Genomic DNA, 21,899 nt, shown 5'->3' with positions numbered 1-21,899 from the left:
GCTGGGATCAACCATATTTGCTTTTCTTTTTATTTTATCCCCCGTTTTACTGAATCTTACGTACACATTATCATCAAAGAGAGTACAGCACGCGTTCGTTCTTCAGCAACATTTTTTTTCTTTCTTTTTCCATGTACCTCCGTTCCCTGCTTTGTTGCTAGCAGGGTAGCACTAGTACAGCACAACTCGTTCGGTGCCTGCACTCACTCGTCCTTACAGATCTCGATCCTGGTCGTCCAAGTCGTCGAGCGCGTCGTCCACCCCCGAGCGGTCCGTGATCAGCACCAAGTGCCATCCAAACTGTAAACAAATAACACTAAAAAATCAGCCACCAAGCTCTTCCTCTGCCCGCAATCCCCTCAGTACTGTACCCACCTGCGTCTTGACCTTGTGGACGTCCCCCACGGGCTTCTCGAACGCCACCTTGTCGAACTCGGGCACCATCTGGCCGCGACCGAAGGACCCCAGGTCCCCTCCCTTGCGACTGGACGGACACTTGCTGCGCTCCTTCGCCAGCCGCGCGAACGTGGCCTCCAGGTCGTCGGCCGCCTGCAGCTCCTTCAAGATCTCGTCGCACTCCTCCTCGGTCGGCACCAGGATGTGGCTGGCACGCGCCGTCGGCTTCTCTGCCGCCACAACCGACGACGGGCCCAAGTCCAGCACGTTGATCACAGCGATAGCGAGGACCAGCGCCAGTAGCGTCGTGTACACGCGCTTGAGAGCCATAGTCGCTCAGATACCGTAGATAGCTCACTTGAGTATCTTTTTGAGGAATGGGACATTGCAGCTTTTCAAAATAGGATGTAGTGTGGCGCACACCCATTCGTACATAGACGACTGCTAACTGTAGTTCATACAAACCGCAAGTTCAGCGGGCTTCTAATCGGTTTCTCGGACGGTCTACTAATCGGCCCCCCTCCGCTACCAGCGCGCCAGGAAGAGATGATGAAGGCGCCGTCGGCCGAGGAGGTGCTGGTGCTCGTGAATGCCGCCACGGGGCCCGACGGGATGCTGGACCCGGCCACGCAGCACCTGCTGATGCAGCTCCAGCAGCAATACGCCGTCAACCAGGCCCAAGCGCCCGCCCACTCCCAAGCGGCCGGACCCCGCCCTAATACTGGCGCGCCGGCGACTGCGACTGTCGAGACCAAGCCCATGAAATCAGACAGTAGTGTCGTCGACTTGATGCCGTTATCGGCAGCTGCGGAGGCAATTGGGTCCACTTCCGATGCGTCATCAACGGTCCAAGCGCAGGCACCGCCTGCAGTTGTCCACCCGGGTGCGTCGCCCCCGCCCGTGAAGCGCAAGAGTATCCCACTGAGCATGAAGAAGGAGGCCATCCACTGGATAATGGGTCCAGGCAAGGGGGTCCCATCTCGAGCGGAGAAACACTTTGGGGCGCTGAACTGGGACGTCAGTGCGTCCTCCTTCCGCAAGTGGTGGAAGAACCGGGACAAGATCCTGGGCGACTCGGGCAGCAAGAAGCGTATCAGCGGAGGAGGACGCAAGCCGTACCTGGAGGACTCGGAGGAGAAGCTGCTGGTGGTGGTGATCCAGGAGCGAGCCAAGAAGGACCGCGTCACCAGAAAGTGGATCGCCAAGACGGCGCAGCACATGTTCCAGCGCTCGGATTCGACGTTCAAGGCCTCGGAGAACTGGGTCACCAAGTTCATTCGACGGAACGGACTCACGCTCAAGCGCAGCTACGTCACGTGCGAGCAACCGACGAACGCAGAGCAGCAACAGCAGACACCAGCAAGTGGGGCTACTAGTGCACAACCGACCGGAACAACCAACAGCAAGTGAGTCGACGCTTTCGTGAAATTTGCTGGCTAATTTTTTTTCTTCTAACCTTGTTTTTGCAGTGTTGTTGTGTAGCAGGAAGAATGGCTCAATGCAGTAATATTCGAGCGGCTTGTTTGGTAGAATTGAGTTTCCTTCACCCAGGCATCAAATGGTGCATTATCCCATTCATTTTATTTTGTTAGGTCTAGCTTTGAAATGTACAATTGGGTGCCAAGGTACGGCCCCTTTTAATCGTGCACTGTAATGGTAACTTTGCGGTCTTCTCTAAGCGTTAGTGAATCGGAGGAACAGAGTGTGGCCCAAAATTCAGTTGCGGCTGCGGCGGACGTTGCACTTGGGGGTCGGTGCGGGTGCTGCAACGGAGGAGCTTGCGAATTGCTGGTATGTGTCGACACATTGGCCTGCAGTGAGCGAGTACGTGCCTTGAATGACCTGAGAGTTGACTGAGGTCACTGCCACGTTCACCGCGTTGAGGTTGGCCCCCGTCGAGCTCGTCGCAACGTAGTAGAAGGCTCCGTCCAACTTGGTCGTGGCTTGGCCATTAATACTGACGCTCTGGATGCCGACAATGCTGTTCGTTGGCTGCACTGCGGTCCAGTAGCCGTTGCTGCCGTCCTTCAGGCAGATCTTGAGGGTGTCTGGGTTCGGGCAGTCCACGTACTGCCAGCGGATTTTCAGGCGGCTTGGATCCGAGCCCGTGATGGTCTTGAAGACGGTGGGGGAGAGGTCCAAGTCGCCGTATTTGCACTCGGGACAGCGATCCACGATCTGGACGATGGCGGACGCTGTCGGGTTGGTGCATCTCGAGTCGATGCAGGAGACTTGAGCGCATTGGCCGCAGTTCCCCAAGTTATTCCACTGTACTTGGTTCAGCGCGGCGTAGTTGGCGGGCGCAATGCTGTTGGCAGACATCAAGTTGCAGTTGCCGCTGCTGACTTGAGAGAGCGTGTAGGCGGTGCCGTCCCCTTCGAAGAACTCGGCCGAGGTCATTGCCGCTGCGGTGGCCGACAGAGTGAGCAGAGCGCGGAAGACCGACGTGCTGATCATGAGTGTTGAACTGAACTTGTGGCTTTGGAGGTCGAAGTCGAAGTGAGAAGTGGCATAGCAAGAGCCCCGAGCTGGTCATCGTCGAGGTGTGAAGGCCCACCATAGTTGGTGGGTGGTGGGGTCTTGGTTTCCTCGACTAGCATAAGAAGAGATCAGGTCATGGACGTTGAATCGGATGAATGGCGGTCCCCCACCGAGACTGCAGTGTCAGGTCCTTACCTTTATTTTGAGTGCATGATCTCATGGCGATATTTCCAGCACTGCGCATTTAACGCATGACAAGCTCCAAGAAGACCATTTCGGGGAAGCATGTTGGTTTGGCCACTTGTATGAGATCGTGCTAATTCCGGAGACCAGTAACTCAAATCCAACGAAAGTTCACGAGTCGCGAATCTTTTCGTAGATGGGATCGTGTCGAAATAATTCGTAGTTCGAAGAACTACGGTAGGGGGTCTACCAAAGGCGGCGCGTTTTGATCGTGCGACCTTCGGGCGACGTTCGGTAGCCATTCAGGCGACGTTCGGGCGACATCAGACGGGGATGTTGCGGGTGGTGGGTCACTTGCAGAACGACGGCGACAGCAGAGGATCGAGCGCGCTCGCACGCGCTACGCAATCGCCGTCGGGGACGGCAACAGCAGTTTTAGCGCAAGTCTTGAGTGCTGCAGCTAGTCAAGATGCGTACGGCGCGCCAATGCATTCATTGAGCGAGTGACGAAGCTTCACGAGTAAAGTCCAGAGGTGCGTGTGCAATGTGCATGCACTTGCAAGGTGGTCGCTAACGTGTTGATTATCGATGTTAGTGACTTTCAAAGCAACCTGGTTCATTGTTTTTCGCTGGGGGTTGGATGGCTGCTTGGATTGGGGCCCCGGTCTGCCACGTTGGCGGTCACTGGCAGGTGGAAACCCGCCAACGTGGCATCGCTGAGACCACTTAGCCGCTCTTCTTCCTGTATCGCGTGCGCCGGTGGCCTGGACCACGCTGCCAGCTTCGCCGTCATGGGTTGTAGAGCTAGTAGTCCATTGTGTGTTGTAACCCTCGAGACAAGTAGATAAGTCTGTTGCGGCTTGTTAATCACGGCCATCGACGACTTCCAGTCCACGACGACCATCGACCGCAGCGTTTCGGCTTGGACCTTGTACACGGTCGACCCGACCGCGCACACGAAGGGAATTGCTGCGGTCTCACGGTGACGGCGCGCGGCTGGCCGTCGGGCGCTGGCGCGAGCCTGATTGTGGTCTTCGCATAGGCCTTCGTGTTGAAGAAGACAGGAAACAACTCCGGGTCGCAGCCCGGCCGGCCTGCAGGCGTGGCACGCGGATCACGGCGTACTCAGGTGCGCGGCTTGGCAGGCGCACGATCATCAACGTTGCAGCATCACGGGCGAGCCGGAACTCGGTGTCGGCCGGGAAGTGGACATACTCGAGTCTGCCGAGCGTGCCTTTCGCGATGCCATTCGCCGTCGCGACGTTCTGGGTCACCTGGATTGGCATGCCGTCCATGAGATCAAGGTACGGGGCCATCCGTCCAAAGCGATTGTCGGGAAGACTCAAGACTTACCGCAGGTCGCTCACGCTAAGCGCATTCAGCGCACCTTTGAAGTTTGCGACCACGCGTGTCGGATAGACTCCGCGTGGCAGGACCGACGCGGTCGCCTTCATGAAGGCGTTGTTGATTGCGAGCCGAGTGGCGTTCTCGGGTGTCACGAACGCAGACAACACGCCGGCGCTGTCGGCGAGGAAATCGCCTTCGTGCAGCTCGTGGTTGCACACGCGGACGTTGATCATTGCCACGAATTCGGGTCCAGTGCCCTACGCGCGCGTTTCGGTAGCCTTCTCCCCATTCGGGATCCTCGCGAAAGCGGACCGATTCGTCCAGCACGACGATGGTTGTAACCTGGCGCCACAACTCGAAGCCCTGGACGTTGACGGTGCTCGGCCGTGCCTTGTACATGGGGTCCAAGTAGATTGGACCCGCCCTTACCGGCGGCATCTGCAGTCGCCGACGAGCACGATGTGCACGCCGCCGAACGGCACGCAGGCGACGTGCATGTAGCGACGCAACAGGCGGTCGAGCTTCAGCCACTGCGTTTTGTTCATCATGGAGATCCCGTCTACGACGAGCAGATCAAATGGTGCAAACTGCGTTTCCTTGGTGGTGTGTTCGAGGCAGATGGTAAAGTTCGCGAGCGTTCGACCGCTGATGAGCGTTGGCGCTTCACCGGCAGCGCTTTTCACTGACAACGACAACTTCAACGAGTCAACCATATATGGCCGCCTACTATTGGCATTTTGCACCAATCACGACCCTAACGGCTTCAATGCGCATCGGCTTTCATGCGCAACGGCACTGCCCAAGCGATCGCTACGATCGGCACCGCGCCGTGAAGCAGCGCTGCGGGACTCCATATCTCAAGTAGCGTCCACGACCTCGCCTATCCAGTCGATGCTGCCCAAGAAGCACGCCAAGTCCCAGCACGCCGACGAGCCAGTGACGTCGGCCACTACACTCACGTCTGCGGCTGTGGTCGCAGCCACAGTGTCAACGCCGACGATGGTGACGGCTCTCGGCAGCCGTTCGCCGTCGATGGCGATACCGATGCCAATCTTGACAGTGCCGGAGCTGTCTTCGGCTGTAGCGCCCCCTGAAAAGCAGAAACACGAGCGCGCGTCGAGCGACCCGGCGCAGCGTGAGTATGTCTCGCCCGTCAAGAAGTTGAAGAAGTACCTCGAGATGCACAAACCGCGCGTCATCGACAACATCGAAGGTACACTTGCCGCTGCGAACTGCCAGTCTGGTGCTGACGTTGTTGCGTGCATGTCATGGTTGAGATTTGCGGGCGTTTATTGCCAGCAACGACATGACCGATCCCCAGATCCGCGGATCGGTGCGGATCCAGGCGCGACTCTCGAGGGCCGCCGAGGACAACACCCACAGAGCGCGCTTCCTGTGCGTCTATCTGGGCGACCAGCGAGCGCCCGAACTACTGGCCGACCAGCAAAAGGTACCGCTGCGCTACATCGTCGACCCGCTCAAGCATTAAACGTCCTGTAACTACACGGCTCTCACACATCATTGCGGTGCAGGTCTACCAAGATGCGCAGCGCGAGAACACATTTGAAGCAAATAAATACCTCATCACGCTTTCACTGTATGGCATGAAGAAGGACAACCCGATGCTACCACCACCGGGCTCAATCGTGACGGTCGTGCCGACAAAGCTCCGCGTCTACAACGACTGCTGCCAGATCGACAGCAAGCTCCACATGATCTCGACGATCGCTCCACCATGAAGCGGTCGTCGCCGCAACACGGTTGTCGATGTCGCCGCCGCTACTGCCGGAGCTACTATCACTAGCTGCTGCTGCAGTCAGGCGCGCGGGACGGAGCGCCGCACTCATGGATTGAACATTCACGCACTCTCTGCATTCGCCTGCGGAGCATTCGAGATTCCCGCCATAACCGATTCAATAAATCAGTAGCTACTACATCCGTCCGTGTCTGCCAGCTCGAATCATTCACTATGGAATTCTGAAACCAACGTCCGCGCGCAGACATTAGCTTGCCCCCCCCCCCCCCCAACTTCGAACTACGCATCCCCACGCTTTAGCCTGGTCTCCAATAGTGTATTCACCACGGGTGAGGATCCGTTGGGGTTTGATCATGCCTCCACGCTAGAAAAATTGGCACAATAACTCTTCTGAGATCGTCGTTGCTTTTTTATCGTCAAAGCTGGATTTGAAATATCTCCGCGGGGAATTCATAAAATAAAACTAGCCAAAATTACGGTGCTGGAATGGTGTGGTGTATTCACTCATAGAACGCTTTTATCACTACGTGGGCAAAATCTGTATCCGAACAACTACGAGCAGCTCCAAGCAGTTAGTCACGTCGGCTCCTCACACGGCATTTCGGAGAACTTGTAGTAGGCGCTGTCGTCGATATCGGGGTCGCAGTTGTGACACTTGGCGTAGCTGTGGTCGATGCCGGCGTGACCGTTGTTGAAGCAGGCGCTGCTGTTGTCGACACCGGTGTCGAAGTAGTAGATACCGGCGTAACGGTGGTTGACGCCGGGGTGGTAGTTGTCGAAACAGGGGCGGCAGTGGTGCTGGTCGGGGCACTGGTCGTTTCCTCCGCGTACGAGGCCTCATCAGCGGCGCTGCTTCCCTGCGTTATCGCAGCCGAAGTAGTAGTAGGTGTCGCCGTAGTCGAAGTGGGCGTGGCCTTCGTCGACGCAGGAGCCGAGGTGCTGGTCGATGTCGACGTTGAAGTGGAAGTCTGGCTGGTTTGGCTGCTCGTCTGGCTGCTGCTGCTCGCGGTGAACTGCTGGTTGGTGTCCACGCACTCGCCGGCCGTCAGCGAGTACGTGCCTTCCACAGTCTCGCCCTCGATGGACGTGATTGACACCTTAACCGAGGTCAGGTCGACGTCGCTGGTACTGGTGATAAGGTAGTAGTAGGTGCTGTCCACCATCGAGGTCGACTCGCCGTTGATCGTCACGGTCTGCACGCCGACAAGCGTGTTGGTCGGCTGCACGGCCACGTAGTAGCCGTTACTGCCGGTCTTGAGGCAGACCTTGATGGTGCCGGGATTGGGGCATTCGACGAATCTCCAACGGATCGTGAGCCGACTCGGGTCCGAGCCGGTGATGTTCTTGAACACTGTCGGGGACAAGTCGAGGTCGCCGGAGCTGCATTCGGGGCAGCGGTCCAAGATCTGCACGATGGCGGTGGCGCTCTGGTCCGTGCATTGGTCGTCAACGCAGGACACCTCGGCGCAGCGGCCGCAGTTGGCCAGGCCGTCCCATTGATCGTTGTTCAGCGCTGCGTAGTTGGTGGACGCCGTCGGGATGGCCGACATGAAGTTGCAGTTGCCGTCACTGACGTCGCCCAGCGTGTAGCTCGTGCCGTCACCTTCATAGTACTCGGCCGACACGCCGGCGACAGCGGCGACGACTCCTAGAGCTGCAAGGGTGCGGAAGACCATTGTCTGGGGTGAATGACAATTGGAAAGTGGGCGCATGGTGGGAAGCGTTGCCGGGGTCCGTGAGTGGGGTGAGACCAGGATATCTACAGTATCCGACGCGGCAACGGCTGGCCACGTGAACTGCCGCCCATTTGGCGTGCTTGCTCTTCCTGGATCCGAGAGCGAAGTGTCGAGCACCCTCCGGCCTGTTCTTGGGCGACAGCTGGGGGCGCCTGAAGGTTTCATGCCGGAACGCCGCCATCTTGACGGATGATTCGCGGCGTCGAGTGCCGAGTGATCACTCAGTGATTCACTGCACTTGTGGCTAGCGCGGCGTCGGCGCCAGCGAAACTGATAGCGACGGGGTCGTCGTGCTCATCGAGTGAGCCGCGCGGGGTCTCGGTGCGGTGTTGCTTTGCCTTGCCTCGCCTTGCCTTGCTTTGGAGGGGACGAGGTGCAGCCGGCATCAGACCGCAGACGCACGCAGCTCCGACGCCGCAGATGGCGATGCTCAGAGCACTGGGCGCGCAGGTGTGCGTCGCTAGAGGCACGAGCGCCGCATTCAGCTCTCGACAGCTGGGACCGACGTCAGTCTCATTTGGCATCGTCTGGTCAGTCAGGTCAACTCCAGCTCGTGCCACGAGTCGTGGCGGTGGCCCGAGCGGTAGGAACCTCTATCTAATAGCGTACACGAGGAAGTTGTAAGGTGGACCAGAGTCTATTAGATAATAGAGCCCCTTCAAACGGACGAGGACTACGAATACACGACGCATCTTCCAGCGAAAACGCAACGCTCGACAAGAACGGATGATACTGGGGGCGCACAGACGAATGCTTAGTTGCGGTGGCGACGGGTTCGCACCTTACACTTGGACGTGTCGGTGGACTGTGTCGGCGCGTCGGTAGATTCGGGTACGGCAGGGGTTGATGCCGGCGTTGCCGGTGTCGATGCCGGTGTGGCCGGTGGGGTGGATTCAGCGACCGGAGCCGTGGTCATGGCAGCCGAAGAAGCTTCATCCTGCGTGCTGTCATCGTTCTGCGAGCTCTGTTCGTACTGGTTGGTGTCCTCCGACTGCGAGCTCTGGTCGGTCTCGTCGGAAGAACCCTCGTCCGATGCCTCGCTGCCGTTAGTCTGTGTCGGCGCGGTAGTCGACGGCGTAGCGGTAGTAGCAGCCGGTGCTTCTGTGGCAGGCTCCGGGGCAGCGGTGGTGGCCTTCGGGGCAGCCGTCGTCGGTGACGGAGCATACGTCGCAGGCGTGTGTTGCTGCGTGGTGTCGTCGCCGCTTCCGCTGCCGAACTGCTTGTTGGTGTCGGTACACTTGCCGGCCGTGAGGGCGAACGAGCCAGAGATGACGTCCCCGTTGATGGACGTGACGGCCACCTTCACCGCCGATAGATCGGCGTTCGACGTGGTCGCGACGTAGTAGTAGGCGCCGTCCAGCATCTTCGTGGCCGCGCCGTTCACCGTGACGCTCTTGACGCCCACCAGGCTGTTCGTCGGCTGCACGGCGATCCAGTTGGGGTTGCTGCCCTCCTTCAGACACACCTGCAGGGTGCCCGGGTCGGGGCAGTCGACGAAGCGCCAGCGCACCGTGAGGCGGTTCGGATCCAGGCCCGTGATCTCCTTGTACACGGTCGGCGACAGGTCCAGCGCGCCGTGCGCGCACTCCGGGCAGCGGTCGAGCACCTGCACCACCGCCGTCTTGTTCTTGGCGGTGCACTGCTCGTCGATGCAGGACACTTCAATGCAGCGTCCGCAGCCGCCGAGGTTGTCCCATTGCGCCTGGTTGAGCGCGACGTAGTTGGTGGAGGCCGTCGGGATGGCCGACATGAAGTTGCAGTTGCCGCTGCTCGTCTGTCCGAGCGTGTAGCTCGTGCCATCGCCCTCGAAGTACTCGTCGGCTGCAGCGGCGAATGTTGCAACAGCGCCCAACAGAGCTGTTGTGAATCGGAGAGCTGCGACCATGGTTGGAAAGACTGTGAGCTGTGGCTGGATGGTCTCAATTGGTGGTGCGCTTTGCTCGGCGGAATGGAAAGTGAGCAGCTCGGTGGGCCAGAGCAGGACGTTGACATCGGGCGCGAACAGCAGGCTCTTGGCCAGAGGGGGGGGCTGGCGGGACAAGATCTGCCCGATGTGCACCAGACGGACAGCAAAGTTCCTGGTTCACGAGCAGCACAATCGACCGATGCGTCATCGTTTCTTTGGATTAAACGGACGGCTTCAAGCTCGCCGGCCCTTGCGCGCGGCTCGCTCTCGAGCCAGCAAGGGACTTGAGCAGGTGGGCGGATACCTACTGTAGTGTCTCCACGCAGTGCAGTGCAGCGAGCCCGACGCCTCTGCAGTGGCAGGCGGACGCGGAGCTTGCTGCGCGTTTAACGCGCGCCAACTTCGGTGAAACCACGTGGAGCCTCGAGTCGCCAGCGTCTGCTCGGGTCGATCAGCATGTCGGCGGCGCCGACACGTGGGCAGGCACAAGCTGCCTGTGGGAACCGCACTTGACGCGTGATTCGGGCGGGAAGTGGGCGGGGATATTTATCAGCAGAGACCACAAACAACGACCAATTTAGCAGCAGAGACCACAAACGATGTGATTGGTTAATTTTTTTGAGGTAATAGAGACTTGCCGGTGTTGATGTTAGTCGCGAAAACGGACCGGGCTGCAACCATGAGCGCGCCAAGGTCAAGGCTCGATCTGCTGCGTCTTCATGGTCTCGACGAACCAGTTCTGCACGCACACTTCCCTGATTTACCCGAAGCCGGGGGATTCATCAGACGTTATGCTTTGAATAACAACATTGGAGTTGAGCGCAACAAAGGCACGGGTTGTCAGAAACGTTGGTATTGCATTGATAGCAACTGTACGTGTTCTATTACGTTGACAGAGAAGCGAGGTTCTTCAGCTACCCCAAACGATACACAGCGCAAGAAGCCCAAGACCAAGCTGTCCGGCGTTCCTGAAGGTTCCTGGTATATTGGCAAGCTCGATCTTCAACATGGTCAGTGCTGCTGTAGTGTACCGAAGTTCATGCTTGAAGATATTGTGGAATTACCAGGGTTCAAGGCCGTCATCGTGGAAGGACACAACACATCGAAGGCACGAGTAGTGAACAGTATTAAACAAATCGACGGCTTCGACCTCTCTGCGCATTCTTCCCTAGTGTACCGTGCCATGCGGAAGGCGAAGGCTAGCCAAAAGAAGGATCCCGTCGACGAATTCGGTAAACAACCTAGTTTTCTCACCCAGTTTGCAGCCAAAAACACTGGATCAAGAGTGTGCCTTCAACTAGACGCGGAAGGCAGAATTTTTAGGAGTTTTTTGTCGATTGGAAGCGCTGTCCAGCTACAAGATAGCCTCCTTCCAGTATGGGAGTGTGATGGAACCCATATGAAGGACCCGGGCTACAATGGAATATGTTTGACCCTCATTGGAAAGGATGGAGAAAAGAAGAATGTTCCTGTTGCCGTGGCGTATATACACAAGGAGACTGTGGACAATTTCGCCTGGTTCTTCTGCAACTGTGTAGCGGCTGGGTTACACTTGCACGACCGACCTACCTTTTGTGATTGAGGTAAACAGCTTGGCGCCGAAGTGCTCCTCGCCCAACTCGGTCTACAGGTTCATCTCAAGTTCTGCTCGTTGCACATTCGCTTCAACACCATGGACCGATTTAAGTCTTTGAAGCTGAATCAAGAGCATTTGAATGACGACATTTTCGAGTTGCAATCCACGGAGACTGCGGAGGCATACGATGCAGCGATTGATCGCTTACGTAAAAGATACCCAACTGGCATTGTTAAGTGTGCGGGTGACAAGGTGGTAGAAGAACACGTACACGAGTACCTTCGTCGCATCCATCCCACCGACTGGTGCGTGGTTGGTAACATGCAGCCAACGCCCGCGGAATTGTCGTGGCTGAATGAATCTTGGGGCACTGTTCTAAGCATGGGGATCCACTACCACTATTCGGGGTGCGCACTACTAGCGGCATCGAAGGTGACAACAATGGCCTACTCTGGACTCGTGTACGTGAAAATTTGGTACTCAGCTCGCTGATGGCGTTTTGTACTCGTGCGGTTAGTGTTTGCCAGAAACGATTGAACTTGCTCAGAAAATGGCACATGGCGAAGTTTGATGTGACCCCCCATGCTAAAAAGCTACTAGACGCAGCGAAGAAAAACGTTGCCAAGCAAAACGTTTTGCCGCCAAAGGAACCTCTATTCTACGTGTTTGATGCTTTTGACGAGCGGAATGTCTGTGGAAACACAAGTGTGGCTGAGATAGATATGGACAAAGGTACCTGTACACGTTGTGTGGTATCTGAGCAGCTGCAAGTGCCATGTCGGCACATCCAAGCTGTAATATTCTCACGATCTAAGCTAAAAGACGCTCCGTTGCCGATGTACGACACACGCCACTATTTTCACCAGGCGTCTTGGTGCCAAAACTCTACGATGTTTTCTCGGCTGTCAACATCCGATTGCCTCTCCACGATACTTTGTCGCTGACAAGCGCTGTGAAGCCTTCTCCATTGTATCTACAAGCCGGGCGACAGATCCAACGATCTACGGCGATTGCACTCTATAATATCCACGAGATTTCACGTGAATGTATGACTGAATACTAACAATTCCCTGATTTCTCATGGGGATCCATGAAAACACCTGAATGATCCATGACGACTATTGTCGAAAAATTTCTGTAGCTCTAGAAAATAAAGGATTACCGATAAAAAAAAAGTAGCCAACATATATATATACTAGAATTAACCTAGATCCATGATCTTGCCGTAGACAATCCATGATAACCTACTTGGATCCATGATCAACGTGAAGGATCCATGAGTCGTCATGCGGATCCATGAGAGTACCATAAAGATCCGTGATAAGTTCACGGACGCATAAGTAAAATAGCCTATTGTAGTTGCATTCACTTGTTTAGTTGGATGGAACAGTTGTATAGTCGGTCATATGTAGTATAAAACTTATAATGCAGCTGTCTTACATTAACAGCGTGAAAATAATAACATATTTCTAAGGTCAGTGAAATCTATAAGAAATAATGCGGAATTTCCCTAGCGTAGGTCATAAATCCCCTACAAACGCGTCATACATGTTTTAAGGTTTAGTTTTTAATTATAATAGTTATAATAATAATAATTAGTATTATAAGAGAAGAAGAAAGTAATAAGGCTCCAAGTTGTGTAGACTTTATTTTAATTTAAAATAAACACCTACACTACTTTTTAAGCGTAGCATTTGTGGACATCGTAGGCGTTCTTCTTGCCGAAGTGGTGTTTACACTTGGCGCAGTAGGCCCCCTTGTCGTTATTGGCCTTGCGCTTCCGAGCGATCTCCTCCTTGTTCGGGTTGCTGTCGCAGTAGCGCTCATGGTTTGAGAGCACACGCTTAGACTCGCAGCGCTTGAAGCAGTAGTTGCAGCGGTAGAATCCCCACGCAACCGATTCCGCAGCACCGGTATGCTCGATGCCGTCGACCAGAAGACGCGCCACGACGTGCACGTTGCGGTCCGCGCTCACGGGGGGCAGATCCCCACGGTATAGCACCATGTCGCCTGCGCGGAGCTCTAACTCCACAGTATTAAAACGAACAGCACTCCCGCCGAAAGCCTCCGGCACCACCAGTAGCTTCGTTCCCTCGTGAAGGGAGACCATGACCGATGACTGCACCCACTCGTGTCTCTTGATGGCTGCCGTGGTCTCGGTGGGCTGGAAATCGCGGTGCAGCTCCTCGGGCGGGCAGCCTTCCTGGACTTCGACGATAGTCCACTTCTTGTCGACAGCCCACGCATGGTGCAGGCGCGACACAAAATCCACCAAACGCTCGCAGGCAAGGCGGTAAATAGGTGGGTTAGCATTGATGTTATCAGACAAATTCAGTACAGCTTCACGGCGCTTCTCGGTAGCCGTCGACCTAAACCACTTGGACTCTGGCACGGCATCAACGCCCGCCAGAGCCATCGCGACTTCATCAGCAGTCATGAAGCAGCGGACAACCGTTTCATAGGCCGCTTAGGATGGTAATCTTAGCTGGGGTAGAAGGCGTGGATATGGTAGCTTGGTTGGGTCGTTGGAGTGCTTGTCAGATCTTGAATTGCGTTGTGTGCGATCACAGTCGGCTTTCATGGATGGCTGTCGGCTCCTTGGCAGGCCTACTTATTATTAACCAATCACATCGTTTGTGGTCTCTGCTGCTAAATTGGTCGTTGTTTGTGGTCTCTGCTGATAAATATCCAAGTGGGCGGACCAAGCTGTAGGAGCTGGGCCGTCGACTGCAAGATGATGGCACGATGGCGATCGTCCCAGCTGGTTATCGTCCGGTTGTCACGTCGGTCAAGCAGTGGGACGTTTAGGCTGAAGTTCAGTTCACAGGTTCACGCGCGCAATGTTGGCGTCTGGAAACGAGCGCCCAGCTTCTCGCTGCGAAGGCATCTGGCCGCCCAGGACGAAGAGGATGGCGAGCTTGATCATCCTGCAGCTGTCCTGCTGTTGGATGTTGGGACTCACTTGGAGTCGACTCCTGACTTTCGCATGACGGCGTCGACGGCTTGTCCGGCTGGCAGCTGAACGGCATACACAGCACCAACGCTGGATATTGTTGATCCTGCAGACGAATGGGCGTTTGGTCATAAGCGAGAAATCCTAATGCACCTTCAGATGTGGTCAACACAATGGTCATCCCTCTTACTAAATCAACTCTGCAGATGCACATAGAGACTTGATACTGTAAGCTTACTTGTGTAGATGCTACATTTACATGCAATACAGTACCCTAACGCGTTTGTTGAAGGGTATCACGTTTGTCGGACAGTAAAACGAAACGGTTGATTGATATTCACGTCATAGTTTCTAGGTAGGCCCACGCCACGTTCGTCTACAGGCACGCAACCGTACTTGAAGCTCAAATAACGTTGTTCTTAGAACTGCTGCTTGGTGTCGACGCACTGGCCGATCGACATGGAGTAGGTGCCCGAGACCCTGTCGCCCTCGACGGAGGTGATGTCCACCTTGAGTTTGTTGAAGGGCACCTCGTCGCCGCTCTCGATGTAGTAGAAGTAGGCGCCATCCAGCAGCTTGGCCGGCTTGCCGTTGATCGCCACGCTCTTGACGCCGATGCGCGTGTTCGTGGGCTGCACGGCGACCCACCACGGGTTGCTGCCCTGCTTGAGGCACACCTTGATGTTGCCCGGATTGGGGCAGTCCACGTACTTCCAGCCGATTTTGATGCGGCCCGGGTTGTGGCCCACGATCTTGGTGAGCGCGCTGGGGGACATGTCCAAGTCGCCGTACCGGCACTCGGGGCAGCGGTCCACGACTTGCAGGATCACGGCCGAGTTCTTGTTCTTGCACTTGGGGTCGATGCACGTAGCCTCGATGCACTGGCCGCAGTGGGTCAGTCCGTCCCATTGCGCCTGGTTCACGGCCACGTAGTTGGTGGCCGCTTGGCTCCACGACGACATGAAGGCGCAGTTGCCCATGTTCACGCCGCTGAGGTCGTAGGGCGTGCCGTCGCCCTGGAAGTAGGTCTGCTGGCCGGCGGAAGCGGCGGAGACGCCCAGAGCCAGAAGCGCGGAGTACTGCAGGACGTTGACCATCGTGTCGATAGGAAGGCGGATTGGAAAGTGAGAGCGGCGAGCAAGGGCGACAAGATGGCCAGCCCCGAGTGGAAAGGAGGGCAGGGCGGCGCGGCGTTTGCCAGACCAGCTCAAGGAACAGCTCAAGGAACGACCAGGGATGTGCCTCCGCGATGTAACGCTGTGCGAACGCAAAATGCGCGCAAAGGTGAACGGCAACATTTGTCTTCGAACAACCATTTTCCAGGATGGCGAGTCAATCGGCGGCTCATAGTGAAATCAACTTTTTTCCTTGCTCGGCGTCACACTCACACAGATTACTTTAGGATTGGAGTGTGCTGCCTTTCGTCTCGATGATCGAGCGATGCGCAGAACAAATCTCGCGCTGGTAAAGCGTCTTGTTGCATCGGCGCTAGCTAAGGGCCAAGTGGGGGTGGACTGCGCGTGGGGCTCGGAATTGGGCTCTGTTCGAATCGAGCATCGAACTTCGATGTTCTACGTGCCATAAAGCGAGTTGCTGTTCCTGCAATGGCGCCTTCACAGCCTGGAATTAGAAATTCATCGAGTATTTCTCGCCAATAAATCTATTTTAATAGAGTACTCGAACGCTGCTAAAGTCACAGAAGAAAAGACGAGGAGTCTAAAACAACTTACAGCGCTAACCAAAACGACAGTGAAGCACTTCGGCTAATCAGAAGGTTAAATTACAATGAATCTGTAACTTATCATGTCCAAATATACACATGTATATGCGCAGATTTCGTTGAAGTCATCGCTTTAGATTTCTGTTGTAATGTGCATGTAGGTAAGGGGTCCTTGAAGGACACCCATTCCTTTCAGCTTGTGTAGCAAAGCAACGCAAGCAGCAGATACACACTCACTTGTTCCGCGCTAGTAATTTGTCAACGTAGCAATGTTATCCTTTGGGCGGATTTGCTGTCCATCCACTTGTGATGGTTCATGTGCAACGTCTCCACTTTGGCACAAAAGCGTCGCTCCAATATGGTTTTGATTCTAGTTCTTCTTATTACGACAGCGCGCACAACCAAACACAACTCACTGCATTACCTAGGGACTGAACTTGATTCTTCACGAATAAAAAACTGATGGAAGTCATAGCTTCTTCTTCACACCAAGACTATGGGTTGTCGACAAACCTAGAGGATGCCGAACGCCTGTCTCCGGTCGGAAGGAGTGTTCTGCACGTCGAAGGACTGCACGCTCACCATGGAGGGGGCCTCGAAGTCGCGAGCCTTTTGCTCCTGGATGTTCTTCCTCTTGGCGACCACCACAACGACGATAAGGGCCACGAGGCCGATAGCGCCCATTGAAGACAGAATGATGATTACCGGGTCAGTGCCGCTCGACGTCTCGCCAGACTTGGTGTTGGCCTGCTGGGCCTCGTCATCGTCGCCCTGGCTGTCAGTGGTCTGCTGCTCGGTGCCCGTCGACGGAGCAGCCGTGGTCGCCGCGGGCACACCCACCTTCTGCTGCGTCTGCTGTTGAGTGTAGTCATCGTCAGTTGAAGTCGTGGGGGTATTGCTTGACGTCTTGGACGACTTGGTCGACTTCGTAGGGGCAGCCGTGGCCTCAGGCTCGACCGTTCCCGTCACGTTGAAAAGCTGCTGAGTGGTCTTCTGGATGGCATCGCTTCCGCTGGCAGTCTCCGAGTCCTGAGTAATAGCAGATTCAGGAGTGGTTGTTACCGGAGCGGTAGTCGGTGGGGCAGTCGGAACAGTAGTTGATGGGGCCGTGGTGGGCGTCGCGGTGGTAGACACAGGAACAGGAGTGGGTAAGATCTCTTGCTGTTGATAGGACGGGGCAGTAGTGGCAGGAGAATCAGTAGCAGGACGCACCGTGGTGGGTGAAGGCGTCTGCGTAGGCGTCGGCGTGGGTGTCGGCGTGGGTGACGGTGTCGGTGCCGATGTCGGTGCCTGTGTAGGCGCTTGAGTCGGTGCCTTCGTCGGAGCCGCAGTCGTGGCCGCCGGTTTGGCGTAAGTCGGCGTACTCTGCTGGACAGGCGATCCGCCCGAGGGGAACTGGTTGGAGCCTTCCGTGCACGAGTCAGCCGTGAGCGACACCGTGTCCTCGATTGAGTTGCCGTTCACGTCCGTCATGGAAACGGTCACACTGGTGAGGTCCGTCTGGGTTTGACTAGCGCCATCAAGCAGGTAGTAGTAGGCCGAGCCGAGCATGGTCGTGTCCTGGCCGTTGATCTGCAGACTCTTGACGCCCGTGGCGAAGTTGGTCGGCTGCACCGCCGTCCAGTAGTTGTTGCTGCCGCCCTTGAGGCAGTAGTTGACGTTCCCCGACACGGGGCAGTCCACGAACTTCCACTTGATGGTGTACCGAGACGGCGTCGAGCCCGTCAGAGTAGTGAACACCGACGGTGACAGGTCCAGATCGCCGTACGCGCACTCGGGGCAGCGATCCAAGATCTGCACAACCACCGACGTGGACCTGTCGGCACAGCGGTCGTCGTCGCACGACACTTCGGCACAGCGGCCGCAGTTCTGGAGTCCGTCCCATTGCTTGTCATTGAGCGCGGCGTAGTCCGTCGTAGCGAAGTCCAAAGCTGACATCATGTTGCAATTGCCGGCACTTGTCTGCCCCAAAGTGTAGGCGGTGGCGTCGCCGGTGAAGTATTCGTCGGCATTGGCCACCGCCAATGCCGACGCCGTCGCGAGAATCGTGAAGCTCTTCATACTAGAGGGAAGAATACTTTCAAGTCGATGTGATGGTCCGACGCCGACGCGAATGGGACTTTAGGGTCCGTCCGATGTCGAGTTTTGCAATTGCTCGACGGACGGCAAATGCGGTAGTGGTGAGCACAACTCGAAAGCCTGCCTCTTGGTACCGCTCGCTCGACAGAGAGCAGGCCGAGCTGAACCTCTGTGCCTGTCTAAAGTGTGAGGAAGAGATCATACGGCGCCTGGATCGTCGCGGGCAGGCTGCGCTGCCCGGCTGGACAGGCCGAGCCCAGCTGGTGTTGCGGAGCCGCGGTGGCTGTCGACGGTCGGGACAGAAAGCGGTCCCCACCGCGCGATGCTTCGTACCGAAAACGTCTTCGCTTGAGGCTTCTCTTTCTCGGCGAAAAGAGCTCGCGGCTTCATATATATTGGGGGCTGGCATTCCGGTAACTGAAGCTCAGCGAGGAATCTCCGGAAAACCCTTTGCTTTCGGCGCGGTTGTCGGTGGGGTCGTTCGACTCGCGGCACCGAGTTCATTTTGTACCCACGGCGGCAAGTCCATGCCATGCGCTAGTCACGACTGTCCATGTGGTGGCCCGTTTCTTAGGGCACCCAGGTCACATGTCAGCCAGCGCCTTCGCCTTTGCGAGAGGAGCTGCTCTTCGATCTCTTTCTCGACTCTGAATCCTTGTAAGGGAGGGACGCGCAAGCATGTCCACCCTCGAACAGCTGGAGGTCGCCACTGCCGCACGAATCGTGCGGCACGAGATTGACGTGATTGCCCGAGGTGGCCGCAGGCGGAGAGGAGGTGCCAGGTGGACAGCTCAGAGCAGCCACAAGACCACCCCATCCGAGCGGCAACGGTGTCCTCCATCTGCTTGGCGACGACAGGAAAAGATCGCAAATCCAACTCGGCCGCCGTCGTGCACGTAGCTGGCTGGCTGGGAGCTGGTTAGCAGCGAAACGCTACATGAAGTATCTGGTACAGTGCACAGTACTGTAACGTGTGCTGTTCTCCTGTTGTTGAGAGCGCAGCCGCATTGTCTTTTGATTTTAGCTAAAAGAACAAAACTATGAAAGCTCACGGATAGGTTGCACTGTGCAAGCCATGCCGACGGGTGCTGACAGTCGTCGAAATGGTCTCCTCAATGCAGGCCCTATTCCGATACAGGACCTCGAAGAGCTCACTTTGACCGTTGATCAACTCGTTACTTCTCGTTATCGTAATGGACACGTGACGAACATGTGTGCTTGTTTGAAAGACGTTGACGACATTTATCGGCGCTACAGTACGTGTGTATCCTGGAAATGGTTGAACCATACATTGCCTCTTCGGGCCGAGGATAAAAACTCAAAAGGTACGCTCTACACTATCTACACGTTGCTTGACGCTTTGCTTACATAGGGCAGTCCTTGGGGCTGGAGGGAGCCTCCGTGACGGGGGTGTTCTGGTCCTCGCTGCCGGCAACGTCGGAACCGTGCAGCGTGTCGTCCGCGCTGCCGGGGGCCGAGTTCTGCTCGTACGACTGGCTCGCGTTGTCCGCGTCCACCGAGTTGGCGTCCTGCGAGGGGTTCTCGGCCTCACCACCCACGCTGGTGGATCCCGACTGCTGCGAAGCCGAAGACGAAGCGGGGGCGACCGTCGGCTCGGACGTCGAGTACTCGATGTTGCCCTCGCCGCTCGACTGCTGGTAAGGCGTCTGCGCGTCGCTGCCCTCCTCGACGGGGGCAACCGTGGCCGGAACGTCCGGGGAGTCGGCCGAGTTCTCGCCACCGACACCCGACTGTTGCTGCTGCTGGGTTTCGTCTCCGGCGTTCGAGTTCTGCTGGGTCTCGTCGTTGCCGGCCGAAGAGCCCTGCTCAGCAGTCTGGCCGGGCTTCTTGTCGCAGTCAAGCACGTCGACCCACGAGGAGTCCTCCGAGATCGGGCCGGTGGGGGGCACCTCACCCTGGTCAATCGGAGCCGGCGTGTCGGCGACAGGGGCATCGGTCTCCGACTGCTCAATCGGCGCCGGAGTGTCAGCAACAGGAGCTTCGGTCTCCGACTGCTCAATAGGTGCCGGCGTGTCGGCAGGGGCGTCAGTAGCAGGCGCGTCCGTCGTCTGCTCCACAGGCGACGGCGTAGCAACAGGGGCGGTCGTGACGGTAGGCGTGGACGGAGGGGTCTGCGTGGCAGGGCTCTCGGTCACTGGGGCAGGCGTGACCGGCGCCTTGGGGGCCACCGTCACCGGCACCGGCGTGACCTTAGGAGCGGTGGTCGGCACCGTCGTGTTAGTCTTCGGCGCTCCGGTCTTCGCCGGGGGCGCGCCACTCGATTTGGGGAACTGCTTGGTGCCCTTCGTGCACGAACCCGCACTCAGGTTCACCGTGTCCTTCATGGCCACACCGTTGATGTCGGTCATCGACACAGTCACCTTCGACAGGTCGGTCGAGGCCTTGCCCGAGCCGTCAAGCAGGTAGTAGTACGCTCCGTCCAGCATCTTGGTAGCCTTGCCGTTGATCTGCAGGCTCTTGATGCCGGTCGCCACGTTCGTCGGCTGGATGGCCGTCCAGAAGTTGTTGCTGCCACCCTTCAGACAGTAGTTGACGTTGCCCGTCACGGGGCAGTCCACGAACTTCCACTTGATCGTGTAGCGCGACGGGTCCGAGCCCGTCAGCGTCTTGAACACCGATGGCGACAGGTCCAGGTCGCCGTGCTTGCACTCGGGGCAACGGTCGAGAATCTGCACCACGACCGACTTGGTCTTGTCGGCGCAGCGGTCATCGTCGCAGCTCACCTCGGCACAGCGGCCGCAGTTCTGCAGTCCGCTCCACTGGTCGTTGTTCAGCGCGGCGTAGTCGGTGGTGGCGAAACCGAGCGACGACATCATGTTACAGTTGCCGTTGGTGGTGTCGGCAAGCGTGTAAGCCGTACCGTCACCGGTGAAGTACTCGGCATTGGCGACGGCAAGCGTGACGGCCGCGGTGAACAGCGTGAACGACGTCGGCGACTTCATGACAATTGAGGTGCAAGCGAGTCAACTGCGAAGTGGTCGTTGCGAGGCAAAAGCTGGAATGAATGAAGGACGCTTCGACTCCGTTGGACCCATCGCTTCCCTGTGCTTCGTCCTGCGCGATCTCGACGAAGGAACTCGTCTAGACACCAGTGCCTTGTGACCCTCTGGGTATCGAGAATGGTAGCGTCGTGCTACGATTGCCGATTGCCGAGTCGAACCACGTGTGCAGCCCGTCACCAAGTCCCTGTTTTGGTCCACAAGCCGGTTACCGCGCAGAGTATTACAGTGGACAAAGTCGCCAATGTTGAATTTATTGATGGGCATGGTTCTCGCTGCGAAAGGCCTGCTTTTCACGAAAAGTCGAAGGAGACTTTCCCCCAGGAGACCACAAGACTTGTGGCGTAGTTTGTATATGTACAGCAACAAGTATTGTAGTTGTCATAATTCACCTCGCCGTCGCCGTGGGAGGGCCAAAGACAAACCCGTCACAGGGGTGTTGCCAACACCGAGTTGGCATCTCCACACGAAGTGAAGGGGCACGGCGTTGACATGTGAATAGGTTCGTGTAGCGTCCATGCATTGACAGCTTGAAATCTCGTTCGCGGGGAGGGGGGCAAAACAATCAAAATAATCGTATGGCTCGATTACATACGATCGACGTATTCGTATGCTGCGTCTTCGATGCGACGACGCTCGGGTTTCCTTTGTGGAGCTTTTCCCAAAAGGAGTAGCGATTTGACCCATCTGTCTCAAAATGAGTCGTTGTTGCAAAACGAGCAGCCGGGGTGCACCACATACCATTC

General features: G+C 56.7%; 10 protein-coding genes across 10 annotated transcripts; 2 read left to right on the top strand and 8 right to left on the bottom strand.

Moving 5' to 3' along the window:
* Positions 1–19: 19 nt before the first annotated feature.
* PHYSODRAFT_353613 (hypothetical protein) lies at positions 20–742 on the bottom strand. The gene is made up of 2 exons (XM_009518121.1): positions 376–742; positions 20–300 (listed from the first exon to the last, which is right to left on the bottom strand). The coding sequence occupies exons 1-2, from the start codon at positions 724–726 to the stop codon at positions 214–216; spliced, it is 438 nt and encodes a 145-aa protein (XP_009516416.1). The 5' UTR covers positions 727–742; the 3' UTR covers positions 20–213.
* A 581-nt stretch (positions 743–1,323) lies between these two features.
* Positions 1,324–1,806, top strand: PHYSODRAFT_469537 (hypothetical protein; the record flags this gene model as incomplete). The annotated part of the gene is made up of 1 exon (XM_009518120.1): positions 1,324–1,806. The coding sequence occupies one exon, from the start codon at positions 1,324–1,326 to the stop codon at positions 1,804–1,806; it is 483 nt and encodes a 160-aa protein (XP_009516415.1).
* Positions 1,807–2,145: 339 nt separating this feature from the next.
* On the bottom strand, positions 2,146–2,853 carry PHYSODRAFT_455491 (hypothetical protein; the record flags this gene model as incomplete). The annotated part of the gene is made up of 1 exon (XM_009518119.1): positions 2,146–2,853. A coding segment is annotated over one exon (708 nt), but the record flags the coding sequence as incomplete, so codon positions are not given.
* A 2,598-nt stretch (positions 2,854–5,451) lies between these two features.
* On the top strand, positions 5,452–6,146 carry PHYSODRAFT_468344 (hypothetical protein; the record flags this gene model as incomplete). The annotated part of the gene is made up of 3 exons (XM_009518118.1): positions 5,452–5,620; positions 5,685–5,857; positions 5,940–6,146. The coding sequence occupies 3 exons, from the start codon at positions 5,452–5,454 to the stop codon at positions 6,144–6,146; spliced, it is 549 nt and encodes a 182-aa protein (XP_009516413.1).
* Positions 6,147–7,266: 1,120 nt separating this feature from the next.
* PHYSODRAFT_537560 (hypothetical protein) lies at positions 7,267–9,839 on the bottom strand (the record flags this gene model as incomplete). The annotated part of the gene is made up of 2 exons (XM_009518117.1): positions 9,322–9,839; positions 7,267–7,385 (listed from the first exon to the last, which is right to left on the bottom strand). Coding segments are annotated over exons 1-2 (582 nt in total), but the record flags the coding sequence as incomplete, so codon positions are not given.
* A 3,250-nt stretch (positions 9,840–13,089) lies between these two features.
* PHYSODRAFT_373635 (hypothetical protein) lies at positions 13,090–13,257 on the bottom strand (the record flags this gene model as incomplete). The annotated part of the gene is made up of 1 exon (XM_009518116.1): positions 13,090–13,257. A coding segment is annotated over one exon (168 nt), but the record flags the coding sequence as incomplete, so codon positions are not given.
* A 234-nt stretch (positions 13,258–13,491) lies between these two features.
* On the bottom strand, positions 13,492–13,710 carry PHYSODRAFT_457256 (hypothetical protein; the record flags this gene model as incomplete). The annotated part of the gene is made up of 1 exon (XM_009518115.1): positions 13,492–13,710. A coding segment is annotated over one exon (219 nt), but the record flags the coding sequence as incomplete, so codon positions are not given.
* A 1,043-nt stretch (positions 13,711–14,753) lies between these two features.
* On the bottom strand, positions 14,754–15,431 carry PHYSODRAFT_246253 (hypothetical protein; the record flags this gene model as incomplete). Its single annotated transcript, XM_009518114.1, has 1 exon — positions 14,754–15,431. The coding sequence occupies one exon, from the start codon at positions 15,429–15,431 to the stop codon at positions 14,754–14,756; it is 678 nt and encodes a 225-aa protein (XP_009516409.1).
* Positions 15,432–16,476: 1,045 nt separating this feature from the next.
* PHYSODRAFT_343985 (hypothetical protein) lies at positions 16,477–18,115 on the bottom strand (the record flags this gene model as incomplete). The annotated part of the gene is made up of 1 exon (XM_009518113.1): positions 16,477–18,115. One exon carries the CDS (start codon positions 18,113–18,115, stop codon positions 16,568–16,570), a length of 1,548 nt encoding a protein of 515 aa, XP_009516408.1. The 3' UTR covers positions 16,477–16,567.
* A 2,300-nt stretch (positions 18,116–20,415) lies between these two features.
* PHYSODRAFT_437144 (hypothetical protein) lies at positions 20,416–21,096 on the bottom strand (the record flags this gene model as incomplete). Its single annotated transcript, XM_009518112.1, has 1 exon — positions 20,416–21,096. A coding segment is annotated over one exon (681 nt), but the record flags the coding sequence as incomplete, so codon positions are not given.
* Positions 21,097–21,899: the final 803 nt, after the last annotated feature.

This window comes from Phytophthora sojae, assembly GCF_000149755.1.
Source record: "Phytophthora sojae unplaced genomic scaffold PHYSOscaffold_1, whole genome shotgun sequence".
Taxonomy (NCBI): Eukaryota; Oomycota; class Peronosporomycetes; order Peronosporales; family Peronosporaceae; genus Phytophthora; species Phytophthora sojae.
The sequence above is the reverse complement of the archived record's forward strand: the minus strand, read 5'-3'. Positions and strand labels throughout refer to the sequence as shown.